The 16,653-nt window shown below is 38.2% G+C and overlaps 1 protein-coding gene across 2 annotated transcripts in view; it reads right to left on the bottom strand.

Annotated features, from left to right (window-relative positions):
• Nucleotides 1-16,653, bottom strand: part of RAB6B (RAB6B, member RAS oncogene family) — a 1,686,561-nt gene that overhangs the window by 362,754 nt on the left and 1,307,154 nt on the right. For both annotated transcript variants that reach the window (XM_044070456.1, XM_044070457.1), the window contains exon 7: nucleotides 3,729-3,795. In XM_044070456.1, the coding sequence (XP_043926391.1) occupies nucleotides 3,729-3,795 (67 nt within the window). The remainder of the gene's footprint in view (nucleotides 1-3,728; nucleotides 3,796-16,653) is intronic.

Here is a 16,653-nt window from a genome sequence, read left to right as displayed (position 1 = left end):
CATAAATAATAATCACGTGTGTTAACCTGCACAGATGTGTCCCAACAGTGTGCATATTTATATGCTGAATATGTACATATCTGCATCAAAAGTGTACAGGGTTTATAATTATTATATTATATTATATTATATTATATTATATTATATTATATTATATTATATTATATTATATTATATGGGTATAGATGGAGTGCTTGAAAACAACAGAGTATTCTTATGATATTACTTAAAGCAGTTAATACTGGGAATCAATGCTATGATCTGCTAAAGAACATCATCCTGTATTCTTGAATCTGATTCCTTTAATTTCCACTTGAAACCTGTTCCCCTGAACATGTCACTTTGTTATACAGTGCTCCACTATTGCCATAGTGGTCCTATCTGGTTATTAAATTAGTAAAATAAAATGGTGGTATACATAGTAGTAAAAAGTGCATGCACATAATTCACTTTGGATTACTTTTAAAGAACAGTGTACATAAATGTGTAGCGAGACTACAACTAAGGCATTTGTACACATTATGTGTAGCTGCAAGCGTGCAATGCACAAACAATGAGGATAGCTACATTATATAAGCAAACAACTGTCTGTCTAGATACATATCAAGTGAGGGCATTAGTGTGCAATATATGCAGTGCCGTAAAATGCAGGCTCGAATTCACAAGTATAGGACATGATAATGGCATAGAGGTTACTGGTCAGTCTCAGCTTAGTAGCACTTTTAAAACGCAGCTCCAGATGAATAAAGGGTGAGAGCTGTTTAAGAAAGAGCAATGATAAAGGTATAAGCACTCAAATGAGAATCTTAAAGGAATGATGTGGCATTTTATTGCTTGTCTCTTTCAGAGGGGGAAGATATGGATTTCTGGGATGCACCTTGTATCATGGGTGTTGGCTAGGACTGCAGCTAGTGACAAAAGTGTTAGTGCCTAAATGAAGTGGGCAGGGCAATCAGTAGCACATCATCATGGCACTGGGGTGACTCCTTCACAGAGCCAAAATACATCCGCACATCACTGTTACCTATCATGCAAGGGGTTTTGACGTAAACTAAAACAGAAAAACTCCCTAGGTGCAGTACTAATGACAGTGGAAACTCCTCCATCACTGTCACATCCTGCCACTTTTAAAGTAAATTCATTCTTACAGATGAGAAGGCTAACAGACCAACGTCTACTCAGCAAACAGGGCAAGGAGATATTGAAGCTGAGGAGGCCAACTGCTCCAGAGCACAGACAAAGACACTCCAACTCAAGAGTGGGTAAAGAAACAGATACAGAGAAGAGGTGAGAAGAGATGCAAAGATACACAGAAACATTTCCATGATATAACCACATTACAAGATGGAAGTGTACTTCAGAAAGGGGCTTATTTAAGCATGTTGGGAGCAAGGGACATGAAAATAACCTGAAAAGAGACAGAGTAGGGATTAGCATTACAAAGCATTTCTTTATTGAAAGGGTTCTAAATATATGCAATGGACTCCCAGCAGAAGGAGAAACAGCAAACACACGTGGCATGGCATAAATGAGTAGCACAGATGCAAGAGATGTCTAGTTGTAGTAAGATGGCAAGACGTGAGGTAAAAGAAGTGCTGTTAATCTACATGTAGCTCCCCAGTCACATGACACATTGAATTCCACAAGCAGGCAAGGTGCAGAATTAGACCATACAAACATATATTTACAGATACATGCACCCATGCACCTGAACTCAGTGACATTTTCAGTCCAGACAGCAGTGACATATAATTCGACAGAGTTTGAAGTATCATAACACCGACTTGAATACAAAAAAAGCAAGGCAATCCTTTTAAGCTGGCACCTTTCCTGTTAAGTTGTCTGCATAATGAGAATGTCACAGAGTTTATGCTTCCTGTGAAAGAAGATCCTGGAGTCCTTAGTCTACTGAAAGCAGAAGAAAAGAAAGAAAGTATGAAGCTAACAATCTCTGAGAACAAAGTACATTTATCTGGGATTATGTATTTTGTAGGGAGCATCTGCACACACGTATGGGAAGGTATGAATGTGTGCACTCTTTTTTTTCTGGCACATCTAGATGTCAGTCATCAGTGATTTCTTTGGATGCACAACATCACAGCTAGGGAGCTCTCTAGGCTTCCATGTTGCAGTAGCATGGCCTTTACTCTTCGCATTTATGATTTATAATTCTGAAAGGATCCTTTAAAGTTGCACTCCTGAATGTTTAACATTATATAAGCAAAGACTGCTGTCTCAGCAGGATCATTTCTTTCTTCTCTCCTCAGATGTGCTGTATGGTAAGGCAATGAGGGCTTGTTATAGGTTCTGAGGGTAAATCTCATGTGCTGGAATACCATCCTTTGTCTTTAGTGTGACTACCCCCTGTACTTCACAGCTTTTGTAAGCCTGCATCAAGAAAGTTTCAGGATTAATACTGTCTTCATCACCATATTGTTCATGCTTTGTATTTTGCACTTTATACAACACTCTGGAACAAAGCCTTATATGAAGTATGGACAGATTGCTATCGATGCCCTAAAGATGTGTGCAAATGGAGGGTGATGAATTCATATACATGATGAGGGTGTATATGAGTGTACATACTTATACAGGCAAAGCATGCACACATATGGAACAGTTGCAAAAGCTTGTACCTTTACAGTATGCTTCATAGTGGAAAAGTATGTACATTACTATACAATGAGGGTATGCAGTGAAGATATGCATACATTTGTGCTGCAGACCCCTGCAGTATATACAGCTGTGTATCCATTTGTACTGAACTACTGCTACTACTACTGCTGTATGGTAGGGCAAAAACTCAGTGTGCACTCCTCATGCACTAAATGTTTATGCATTGCATAAAAGCTGCAATATTGGGGTGAATGCATTCAGTAATCATACTCTCCATCTCATACTAACAACCATGTATAGCTGCATGTGGCTGCCATGTTCTGATCACAGACTGAAGTCACACAAAAGTACTTATCACCCTTTATCCTTAGATGCTTGAGAAGACAGTGACTGTACTAATGACAGATATCAGTATACCTCAGACATGTTAGATTGGTATATGGATCAGATTTATTTCACTTCTGATATGAAGGTTTGTTTTTCTCAGGTCACAGCATTGTTTAATTTATGTCTAATAAAAATACATTTTTATTATATGCTATGCCGTCGTCTGCTTATACCATGGTAATAATCAGAGTGGATAATGCTAGAAACAGGGATGGCACCCAAACATCACTTCCCATTTACCAGCATGCAACACTACCTGGACAACATGGATCTCCGTCTCCATTACTCTGTATAGAACTATAATCTGTTTTCTTTCCACCGCCAAGAAATTGGCCAAGTTAATGCTGCTACAGTTGTTTACATGACATAATTTTCATTATAAACCATTTCACTGTTGCCCAAAATTGGGACATTGTTACTGCGCTTACTAAATAAATACATATGTAGTTGATTGAGTCAAGCAGTGCAGCAAATAATGCTCACTTGATATTGTTGACATTTCCTCATTTTTAACTTCATAGCTTTATTTGGTCCTGCAACTCATGAGACTACATTCTGACAACAGCCAAGGCATTTCAGTTTTGACATTACAGAAATCTCCATACCTGCAGGAAGGCTAACAAAATAATGCTCTTCAAAAGGTTCCTACCTGAATTTTTTTATATATGCCATGGAAATATTTGTCTTGCACTGGGCAGAAAAAAATAACCAAAGACAAAGGATACTGCCTTCTTTGCTCTTCTCTTCTGTTCCTTCCATTCCTGGCAGGGCTGCAGCTACACGCCGAAAGAGCTGAAAGATAAACACAAAACATGGAAGTAAATGACTTGGTTGGCAATGCTTTGACACTTTGGGTCATAAGGTCAAGGGGTTCATATGCTGCTAAATGAACAGAAATGCTCAGTGTACAAAGTTCACCATGAGGTCATTCTTTATCTAGAGTTGATTTCCCCAGAACTACCCAATTGAGTTGTAACATCTGACCTGCAGCAGGTGGGTGGTGGCCTGCTTCAACCTCATTTCATAGCTGGCAGAACAGTGGTGCATGCAGGTCAGTAGAGGAGCCCAAGGCTAAAGAATATGAGATTTTAAATCAGAGGCATCTGGGTCACAGTCCTTGGTTCAAACAATTACAGCATGCTGCCTAGATGCAGCGTACCAGGAAATGCACAGGAAGCCAGCTATTCCTCTTTTTTATGATGGTGCTAAATCATCCTGTTGGACATAATTTATTTACACAGCTTTGCTTGGATGAGCTGCTGTTTTATTTCAGTTCTAGTCTTGCTTGTACCCAGAAGTGCAATTTTGCTAGACAAGGTATACAGATGCTAAATGGCTTACCCAGGATCATAGATTCCTAAAGCACTGACTGCTCTGCAAAATGGCATAAATGGCATTGATTACTGCAGTACTACTTAGCAGGGGATAAAGTGACAAGCATTACATGGTATGTAATTATATGGTTACATAACTAGCAAGATGGAAGACGATACTAAATTCAGCAGAAGGGAAATTAGAGGGGAAAATCATAGACACTTTATGAACTGGTCCCATTCTATTCCAGTTACCTAAAATACTAACATCCTTATTGCCATGTAATGTCTTTGCTATGTGCTGACCAAATTATGTTGCCAGGATGTAGAGATTAGACATTCTGAAAAATAAAATACATCTTATTGCTTCTTCTTGACATTAATAGGGTACACTTATACCCCTTACTAGCATAAACTTTCACTAATGCTAGGGTACAGTTATACCCTTACTAGCATAAACTTTCACTAATGCTAGGGTACACTTGTACCCTTACTAGCATAAACATTCACTAATGCTAGGGTACACTTATACTCTTACTCGCATAAACTTTCACTAATGTTAGGGTATACTTATACCCTTACTAGTAGAAACTTCCACTAATGCTAGGGTACATTTTCATTTGTGTTATTGCTAGATGTGTTAAAACCATCTAATGGACACTAATGGACATCTTGCTGGTTTCATTCTGTTGTAAATGCCTCAGGCCAACAGGCAGTTTGGAGGACTGCCATTTACCTGTGGCATATCTTGGGGCATAAGAGGAAAACAGAGCAAATGGCAAAAAAATGAATTCCTAGGGAAAGCATGTAGACTTCACACAGAAAAACCCATAGCTGAGAACTAGACTAGAGAACTGCATATGGTGAGGTAGCAAGGTTAATCCCTGTGACACTCTGCCCTCTGCAGAAATAATTTTACCAGGATTTAGAAGGTATAAAGGAACAAAACAGACTGGCTTCTGGCTAGCATAACTCGAGTGCACTTTGCTTATTACTACAGTATATTTTCAATGTTACTAGGGCATGGTTTTACTTTTTATCATTACTGATTGTACTTTTTTCCACCTGCTGCCTGCTGACCATCAAGTTTTCTACTTTCAATCAGTTCTCTACTACCCAATTAGTGAGACCTAATTACAGGAGCCAACATTTGTGGAAACACTGGGAGTTTTCTTTATTTAGCCTTGTCACTCCCATGTGCAAGCCCATAGTGTTCATAGGGTGTCATGTAATGGGTTGCTACAAATGCTAATGCCTCTAATTGCAACATAACCATGTCTCTACCACCTTGTAAACAGCACCTCCATCTGCACTCTGGCCTTCACTAGCAGAGTCTACCAGACAGAATGTGTCAAGACACCCATTCCCTAACCTTCATCCTGAGGAGAGGCAGGCAGATTTAGGCCAGGTCATTCCTCTCCTCTCCCCTCCCACACTTGCTCTAACAGACAGCTGATATGCTAGTTGCAGTCGGGGCTTTAGTACTCTGTGCCAACAGAACTGGATTTACTACTAATTGCATTAGCACCATCCTGTGGAGATGACGCAATGCTAACTTCCTGAGAAGCCATTTGTTTACAATGCACTAACTCAATGAAACACATTCACTGACCTGACAAACAGATGTGTTACACTGCAATATGACACCCTAAATGTTACCACTTTACAGTTTGACATTTTGGAATTCATTTGGATATCTTTTAATACACAAGACAAAAACAAACTGAAGATACAAACATTGTTGCATAACAGGCATGAATCTAGCAAGATTATTAAAGAGTGAGTGCAAATACAGTAACTGGAGTAAGTCTGATAAACAGATTCACTGGGGGAGGTGGAGGAAAGGGAGGGAGACCAGTGGTGTGCCTTCATGTACTGCATTGTGACAACTCCATTTTAGTGTACCCAAAGATTCACAGATGAGAAGTCAGAAAGAGTAGCCCTAAATCTTTCCATGTGGCACCAGCACTCCCAGATGGGTGGATACACACACACACACACACACACACACACACACACACACACACACACACACACACACACACACACACACACACACACACACACCGCGTGCATGCACACTACTGACAAAGAAGCAGGTGGGAAGAGGCAGGTACCTACTTGAGAAATTTAAGAAACAGAAAAGGGCAACTCATCCATACTGTAAGACACAAACACCAAAAATAATATACTTGGAGGTTAAAACTTGTTGAAAAACATGTGAGTGTGCATGTGTGTGTGTGTGTGTGTGTGTGTGTGTGTGTGTGTGTATGAGTGTGTGTGTGTGTGTGCATGAGTGTCTGTGATACATTTCCATCAAGACAGTGGAAAATGTGACAAAGAAGTCAGTACAGCAAGTGAGGTTCTGAGGTAGTCAGGGAAGAGTATAAGCACAAATAAGGAGACAGGGAAGATACATTTATCACAAAATAAATAACTCTTGAGTCCCTACATGTAGCAACCAGTACTGGAGATAATGCCAGTGAAAGCATCTATAGGGAAAGGAGCCATAGTTTTCATCAGGGCAATAAAACCATGATCTGTTTGAAAAGACAAAATACAATGACTTATATATGTACATTATAGGACAAAACAAAAGAATAAGATAGGACATTTTTTCAGCAGCTGATGTAGGTTAAAAGGGGGAATCAGCACTCAAAGAGAAAGGACTTGTTAAGAACATCAGAACATAACATAGTGGATTCAATACAGGCAGCAGGAAAATATTTGTCATCCAAGAGTTATGTTGTGGAAGCAGCGTGACAGCAGGTGCAGGGGCACAAAATGGAGCGATGCTGTTCAAAACTGCAAAGTACGGGGGGAAGGTGCAACATCCGGATGGAAACAGGTATGTAATATGGTTAGGGAAAAGATGGCAAACTCTGCCTACAGAGCAAAACCAGAGACATCAAGCTGCTCAAACAATCTTTTTCCTCATTAAATATTATTGATTATGCCCATTCTGAAGTATATACATCAATCTGACACTGGCACTTATTTTTTCTATTAGTTACGAAATATTCCCCTGCTGCCTGAGAAGAGTATTTACTGAGTAAACAAGGATGACCCTGCCTGACACTGGAATTTTTGATCAGCAAAGTGATGTCACTTTTATGTGACAGACTGCAAAATATTTTTGATCCAATCAAAAAAAAAAAAAAAAAACAACAAGCTGCTGGCTACTGTATTTGGGTGTTTGTGCTTGCAGAAAAATGACAGCGAGAACAAAAAGGCCATTATAGTTATTTTGCATGCAGTTAAAAAAATGAATAAGAAAACAAACTTAACCTGCCTTAACAAACACAGCAACCATAGTAGTATAGAATTCCTTTCATTTACAGCTTTACCGAAGTACATATTGATCTGATTCCAAACGTGCTTTATACAATCCTAGAGATAATGCACTGGTGCTATGTCAGCAAATTCTAGGTCATGTTTGACATACAGGGCCTTGTGCAGTACCTTGGTCACAACACTGGGAAATTCTCCTGCATCATGATTCTGACATAGGCAATGTCTAATTTTGATTACACACACACACACGCACACACACACACACACACACACACACACACACACACACACACACACACACACACACACACACACATGCACACACAATGAAAACATTGCCTTGAATCAGACAAACACAAAGATACACATTGACACATAGTCCACAACGTTTTAGCAGGTTTGTTGCAAGCAGTTCTTCACATGCAATTCCTTGTGCGGTAAAGTCTTTCCCAATGCTACAGGGCACTTCTTCATTCATTCTATAGAAGTTCAACACAGTACTTCTGGGGCAATTATGTGTGTAAGATGTATATGAATTCATTGTGTGCAGTACTTGTATGTAGCTGAAGTAAGAGCATTCGATGCTTCTCAAGAATGTTCTCTCTAACTCATTACTTACTTCAATAAGTATTTTCTTGCAAGGATTGTGATGAAGCCTATCTATTCTGATACACGTCACTTTGATATATATGGCATTCTGTGGTATTTCATAGATCTCTTCAGCATTATTTTCAGATTTCTGTGCCATGACTGATATACTCATGAGACATGTGGCACAATAGTTATGTCTTTAAAAAACATGAAATACTGTGGCTTTAGTGACATTGGGTATTATTGAAATAAATAAGCTAAGCGTGTGTTAAGTGATGTAGAAAAATACAAATGTAAAAGAAAATTATTGAGAAACAGTAACAGCCTTTATTTCTCATGTATACGCAGTAAAACGTAACTTCTGAATATAATTTTGTGCCAAAAGAATGACAGCCTTTTTGTGGGTCTTGAGAATTCTTTTCACAAATTATATTAATATGTGTAAGAGAAGAAAACTGGGCATGATTTAAGAAGTACTAAATAGCATCATAAGGCAAGACAGTGCTACCAACCAATCCTTGAGAGGGATGTTGGCATTTGAGGGCAGGAACTATTTTTAAAAAGTGTTATTGTCATAAGTGATGTCTGTAAACAGAAACAGACAGCTAGCAAAGTGCTCTTCTGGGAACATAGCATCATTTGTTGTGCATGGAAGTTGCACTGCGAACAGTGAATCATCCTGAAGGGAGCATATAGTTTAGTAGATGCCAAGTAAAATGGAAACCCATATGTTTGAGTCTGGAAGTTCAAATTCCACTTTAGTTGAATGGTACTCATAACAAGTTATAGTCAAAGGAAGTGTGCTGGCTGTTGTATCTATATCAGGAAAGATCAGAATATGTTATTGGCATTTGACTATGTATGTAAAAGCACTATGCTAACACTGGAAAATACGAGGCACCATTAGTAGCTGTAATGTGGCAATAAACACCTTACTCTTCAGTGGTGGCACTGTGGAGTTAGTATAGTTACTTACTACCAGGCAACATTAGTAGCTGTAATGTGACAATGGACACCTTACTCCACAGTGGTGGCACTGTGGAGTTAGCAGAGTTACTTAATACCAGGCACCATTAGTAGCTGTAATGTTCTCTGTTGCATATCGCCTTCTCAGAGGCAATCTCTGTCTAATGTACAGAGCCATGTCCAACCCAGAATTGTTGAACATGCTCTGTCTTAGCAAAGCCAAATCTACTCGAGCTACACGCTCTAGGGACATAAACCTCAACACAACAATGAATAGAACATGCTGGAGGGATTGATTCCCTTCACAGAGACTTCCCTTACTATGGAACAGGGTCCCGATCTACATAAGACAGAGCCCCTCACTATCACTCTTCAAGAGGAACCTTGATGAGTGGATGGGTAACAGAAAGTTCACACCGGGGATCACACCAACAGCACTACTAGATAGGGGCCAAGGGTACTAGCTGCTAGTACAAGGGTCTAGGAACTACTAAAGGGGAGGTGAATACCGCACAATATGGCTGGGCTAATATATGCCTTCGGGCAAATAGCCCAGTACCAACCTATGAACTTATGTGGCAATAGACACCTTAGTCTACAGTGGTGGCACTGTAGAGTTAGTAGAGTTACTTAATACCAGGCACCATTAGTAGCTGTGATGTGACAATGGACACCTTACTCCTCAGTGGTGGCACTGTGGAGTTAGTAGAGTTACTTACTACCAGGCAACATTAGTAGCTGTAATGTGACAATGGACACCTTACTCAACAGTGGTGGCACTGTGGAGTTAGCAGAGTTACTTAATACCAGGCACCATTAGTAGCTGTAATGTGACAATGGACACCTTACTCTACAGTGGTGGCACTGTGGAGTTAGTAGAGTTACTTAATACCAGGGACCATTAGTAGCTGTAATGTGACAATGGACACCTTACTCTACAGTGGTGGCACTGTGGAGTTAGTAGAGTTACTTAATACCAGGCACCATTAGTAGCTGTAATGTGACAATGGACACCTTACTCTACAGTGGTGCCACTGTGGAGTTAGTAGAGTTACTTAATACCAGGCACCATTAGTAGCTGTAATGTGACAATGGACACCTTACTCTACAGTGGTGGCGGTACAGTGGAGTTAGTAGAGTTACTTACTACCAGGCACCATTAGTAGCTGTAATGTGACAATGGACACCTTACTCTACAGTGGTGGCACTGTGGAGTTAGCAGAGTTACTTACTTCTTAACTAGCTAGGTAGACTGGTCCTTGAAACCATTACAAAGGCAGTATGATAATAATGCCTAAAAATGACAATACAGAATTATACAACACTGGAAGAACCAGCTCAGGTAGAAGTGCTTCCAAATCCTTATTGCACAGCCTGAAAAGCAGATCACCATTTCAGTTCAATATGAATAGTGCTCACTATCTGCAAATATATAAATAAATAAATAAAAATCTTATCACACAGTCATGTGCTAATATCATCAAAAATCAAAATAGAAAACAAAAGACAAAAAAATGCAAAAATATATGTATACTATAAAAAGGCATAACAATAATAATGACAGTCTCCATTACTAGGAAATACATATTTTAAAACATTTCTTTGAAGCCTGACTTAAAAAGAATCCCTAAATTAATGATTCACACATGTTCCCATATTAGGCAACTGATGCTGCAAACGTTTTTTATTACTAAAATAAATATAATGAGGTCAATTGCAATAAAAATAAATTTACCACCAGGATGGGATGCTTGTATAATGCAGTGCATTCCTTATTGCAGTTAATGTCACCCAAGTATAGTAATATACATTGTTTAAAGGCACTGAATGTAGCACTGCAAGGACAAGCTGCCATGTAAATCACACCAGAAGTACTGTAGGTAATAATCAAATGTCTCATTTTAAAGAACATCTGTACTGACAAACATTGCGGTTCCCACAAAGCATGTATCTAACTGGTACAGTATCAACGCTGTTCTTTTGTTTAGCATTAATAGTAATATCAATTTGATGTTTAAAAAAAGAAAAATGCTGATCTGATGTCTTGCCCCTTCTATAACTGAACTTGCACTGTCTGGGGAGTAAATTAGCAAAAAAAAAAAAAAAAGATCCTGTTTTAATAGATACTAAAACATTCACAGATATATTCTTTAATTTTGAATGTGTTGGTGCCCCATGTACCAGTAAAGCAAACAAATTGCAATTTAGCAGAATACACTGATGAACAATAGGGTGTATCTAATAAATCAGCTTGATTATAATTGTGAGTTCTACTGGATGGTGCCTCAATATTAGTATGATGTTATTGTATCCCTTATTCATAAACCTTATTCATAAACCTGGACCATATAATCAGAACCATCACTACAAATCCTTTTTTATTTTACAAACTGAGAAATGGGTATATTGTTAGTAACGTGTGTTGGACTCCAGCTACCTGCAGTCAGAAGTGAAATTGGTACTAAAAGGTTTGCAGTAAATAGATGTAAATAAGGACCCATCCAAGAGATTACCTTAGCAGAGCCCAATTCATTTGTTAGAAAAGGTCACTCTCTGAAGTCCCTAAGGGTTGTGTTCATTTACAGGGAGAGAAGGTGCGACTCAAATCATCCAAATGCCTGGGAAAATCCTATACAAAGTGACTGTGGTACCCTAGCAAAGGGAATGACTTCTTATTTAAGGATCTATGGAGAATGTGAGAAGGGAATAACTCTAAGGGATCTGACAACAGCCAATAGCAGCTGTTAAAACAAAAGTGTTATTCCTTAAGAAAAGTTGTTCTACTACAAAAGCATCCTGATTTTCACTTGTCACTGTATTTCACTTCTAGTTCTGACAAAGTCTGCCTGATTTTATATCATTTTGCTAAATAAAATTTTATTTCTAAGGAAACAGTGGTGTGTTTGCTGTTTCTAGTTTTATGTAGACTTACTGTATCTATCTTCATATATAGCTATATAGCTACATCTATATATATGTATATATAGATATAGCTATATATGCATATATGTGTGTGTGTGTGTGTGTGTGTGTGTGTGTGTGTGTGTGTGTTTGTTGAGTTTACATAAGACACTGGTAGTAGAACTTGTATTAACAAATGTATGTTTATTATATAGAGCCAAAGTAAAAATGGCATACACTGCACTCTGAAAAGAAAAGAAATGGTACTTTAGGGTATTAAAATGTAAAATTACATGCAATCCCTCAAGCAAACACAATGTTATTTAAACAAGACACTGTGCAGGTCTTTTCCTCAGCCTCATCAAAAACAAAATAAATCTTTGTTTTTTATTTCTAGGCCACTTCCAAAGGAAGTCCATTTTGGGTTTATTGAACTCCACAGATCTTGGATCTTTGGGTAAAGCCCTCTTTATCTTACAATGAACCACCAATTGAAGAACTCACTTCTTGGTTTGTTGCTTTCAGGTTGCCTCATTTTAATCATCACAAAACTGGAAATTCAGTTCTCATTAACCAGGTAATGCATTCAGTCATCTTTCAACCTTACTGTGGAAATTTTCTGTCACATTCCCCATAGTCATACAGAAGATGTTCTTCTCTCTTGCTCTCTCTGATCAGGCAGTATCTGTCCCTGGGAAGTAAGGACACTGTTTTTATTTATTCCACCTGGTAATACACCTGCTAGCCTTGAAGACATCTTGTTTTGGTGTTCCTCCACATACTCACAAGAAACCCTTATTCTGGGGGATTTAATCCTAGACTGGTTCACCTGTATATCAGAACCACCAAGTAATCTAATAAATCTCCATGGCTACCAGCAGCTAGTCCAAAATCCAACTAGATGTGATAAAAAATCTAAAAGAGAATCCATCCTTGACTGGGTCCTAACTAACAATCTCACATTGTATCCCCATACAGGCAGTCTCCCAGACACCCTAAGTGACCACAACATAATATACCTCATACGTTGTAGAACAAGCATATGCAAAACCACTAACTATAAATCCACTAGAAACACAAAAAAATTCTCTTCTGAGGTCCTCAATACTTTACTCTGTAACTGTGACTGGACCCCCTAAAAACCCTCCCACTTGACCAGGCTGTAGTATATTTCAACAAAACATTTCTACAACTCCTAGACACTGTCGCTCCATTGAGCAAAATCAAGGTTAGAACCTCTACAAATCCCTGGCTCAGTAAAGAAACCAAACAAATCCTCAAGTCCAGAGACACTGCCTGGCTTTACTATCAAAAAAACAAAGAAACACAAAGCCTAACTAAGTACCAAGAACTGTGCAACCATGCAAAAAAAATGCATTAGGCTGGACAAAAATTCTACTACATGACATTACAAATTAAATACCAACACAACCCCCCCAAATTTTGGAAAAATGTAAACCAGATACTAAAACCCACCCAAAAGGCTACCCCCAAACCAACCACTCCTGACACTAAAGTTCCCATTGAAACACAATTAATCTCCCTCTTTGTGAACTCAATTCTATCCTTAGTATCACAGGACAGTTCCAACCTCACTATCCCCTCCAACACAAGTAATACTAATACAAGCTTTACCCTCAAAACAGTTTCCACCACTTCAATCAAAAGCATGCTCTCCAAACTAAAAACCTCATCAACAGCAGCCAACCTACTCCCCAGCTATTTCTTGAAACTCACAACAGATGCTATTGCTATCCCAATCTCCACTCTCATAAACAGATCAGTTGTTGAAAACTATATGTCCAAACTCTGGAAAATATTCTATGTTACACCCATATATAAAGGCAGGGCCTCCACTGAACTTAATAACTAAAGACCCATTGCTTTACTCTCCCCCTGGCCAAAATCCTAGAAAAATACAGCTATACCCAGGTGCTAAAATATCTCTTAGAGAGCAACATCATGTCACCTACTCAACATGGTTTCAGACCTGCCCATAGTACCACTACAGCCCTCCTCTGCTTCACAGACACAGTAAACCGTTTCAAAAATGAAGGCCTGCAGGTGTCAACTCTTTTTTTGGATATGTCCAAAGCATTTGACACAGTCTTGCACCAAACTAAACGAATATCACCTATCAAATTCCACTCTTACCTGGTTCCAAAGCTACTTAACTGACAGGTACCAAGCTGTGAAATGGGAAAATTCTTTCTCCTCAGCTGCCCATAACTATAGGACTCCCACCGGGTTCTATCTTAGGAACACAGCTATTCACAATCTTCACAAATGACCTCCATACTGCCACACATCATGCATCTATCATTCAGTATGCAGACGATACTACCTTAATTTGGTGCTGCACAAAACATTCCCACCCTCCTGCAAACAACTCAACTAGCATTAAATCACAAACCAAACCAACACCAGGACCAGTAATGCTTCTTTATTGCGATCTGGTACCCCGGCCTTTCGCCTTCAAAGGATCACAAATACAAAGTGCAACCAACTGTTTTTATACAGAAAAAATTAAGTTGATCAACACTAATTATTCAATTAACTTCATTAATTAATTTATTAATCACATTTTAAAGTGATTACACAGTATTTTTATTATATATAAAAAAATATATCAAAACTAAAATACCTTCAAGTCAAATATGCTTATGCTGTAAGGTCACAAATACTATGAATCAAGTGTATTTGAATCAAATATATTTCCCCACTGCATAAATACCTTCAAATCAATTATATTTTTGCTTTGAAGTAACAAATGCTACAAATTAGTGTTGATCAACTTAATTTTTTCTGTATAAAAACAGTTGGTTGCACTTTGTATTTGTGATCCTTTGAAGGCGAAAGGCCGAGGTACCAGATCGCAATAAAGAAGCATTACTGGTCCTGGTGTTGGTTTGGTTTGTGATTTACAGACTGTTGCTGTTTTCGTGAGTGTTTGTGGATTTCTGGTTTCGTTTTTTGCCAACATCTATCCAGTAAAAATGACTCAACCAAGTGGAGCTTTGGGACTAAATATTTTGTCAGGAGCCTCCTGCTTTGCCGATGTAGTGAATGAAAGAGAGAAAACATTTTCCAATATGGATTTATGGAACGTGGGCATTAACAAGCAGGTAGATGACCATTTTGGCTCCTTGGAGAGACTTATGAATAAGGAGATAGCCTTATTCTTAGATACATGCCTTCTTGAAAAATATGTTGATTTAAACCTAACACCCAGAGGTTTACGCATAGATAAGTTACCTGCTGCTGAGTTCTCTGAGGAGGAATATGACCTATTAGACGAATGGAAGGCAGCGTCTCTTGAATGTACTAACAAGTGGCTCCGTATTTTAATTAAACGGAACCAGAGAGCGCATGACAAACTCAAAAATGATATCTTGCATCTACAGGACGAGGTGGTGGGGGATTCCTGTTTTAAGATGCAATTTGCAAAAATTACTGATGAAATTACCAAATTAGAAGCTGATATCTTGCTACGGAAAAGAAACAAGCTTTTACGTGACATGAAGGACTACGAAAGCGGCGTCTTATTTTCATGGCAACGTGACACAACACGTAGCAGATCAAAGGTCAGAAGAAACTCGCGAACGCAACGAACACAACGCAGCACTTCAGCGTCCTCAGGGGAACGGGAAAGGAATAATCTTATCAAAAATGTGACTTTTGCTAGTTTTACAAATAATGGACAGAGTGAAAATGAGTGTGTAAATGGCTCTCCTTCTAATGTTTCTGCCACTGATGGTTCCTTTCAGACCAGTAAATCTGGTCGAGGGAGAAATGGGCGAAAGGGTAGGAACCGTTTTAAGGAATGAGCAAGTAAGTGCATTATCTGAACATAACTTATGCTTGGTTAATTTATCTCATCTGAATGAGAATTATGCTATGAGGTCAGTGTTGTTTAAAGGCAGTAAGTTTGTGCTGACTTTTTTTCCCTCACTGAGTGATATATATTTTGAACTTAAAAAGTTTGTGAGAAAATTATATTTAAGAGTGTTTTTCTATAATGATAATACTGTGAATTTCAGTGATACAGAAAGTGACAATTCTGAATGTGATATTACTGAGGAGGATGATGATTTATTAAACTTGTCTATTTATGACTATGAAAATGCTGATTTGAATTTTGAAGATGAAAACACATTTAGTGAGAATAATAATGATGAAATGTTTTTCACTGGATATGGGAGAATGACTATTCCATATCTAGCATCTGATAGTAAATTCACTCCCAACATAAAAGTACCTGCTATTTCCACCTTTTTCAAAATAGTATTTAAAGAAATGACAGTTATAATGGAAAGTCTGAAGAATATACCTAAACATTATAATTTAAATAAAGATGAATGGATGGCTTTGAAGTATATGAAAAAAATAAAAAATGAATTTATCTTTAAATGTGCAGACAAAGGTGGCAACTGGGTTGTGTTAAACAAATCAGATTATTGTGAAATGATTTATGATTTGTTAAAAAATGAAGATGAATATTTGTGTTTAAATATGGACCCCATTATAGAATTTAACATTGAATTGTTGAATTTATTGGAAAGAGGGGAACGTCTTGGTTTCTTTA

The sequence above is a fragment of the Protopterus annectens genome, chromosome 4.part1 (genome assembly GCF_019279795.1).
Source record: "Protopterus annectens isolate FY-2018-M chromosome 4.part1, PAN1.0, whole genome shotgun sequence".
NCBI lineage: Eukaryota > Metazoa > Chordata > Ceratodontiformes > Protopteridae > Protopterus > Protopterus annectens.
This window is presented reverse-complemented; position numbering and strand designations above follow the sequence as displayed.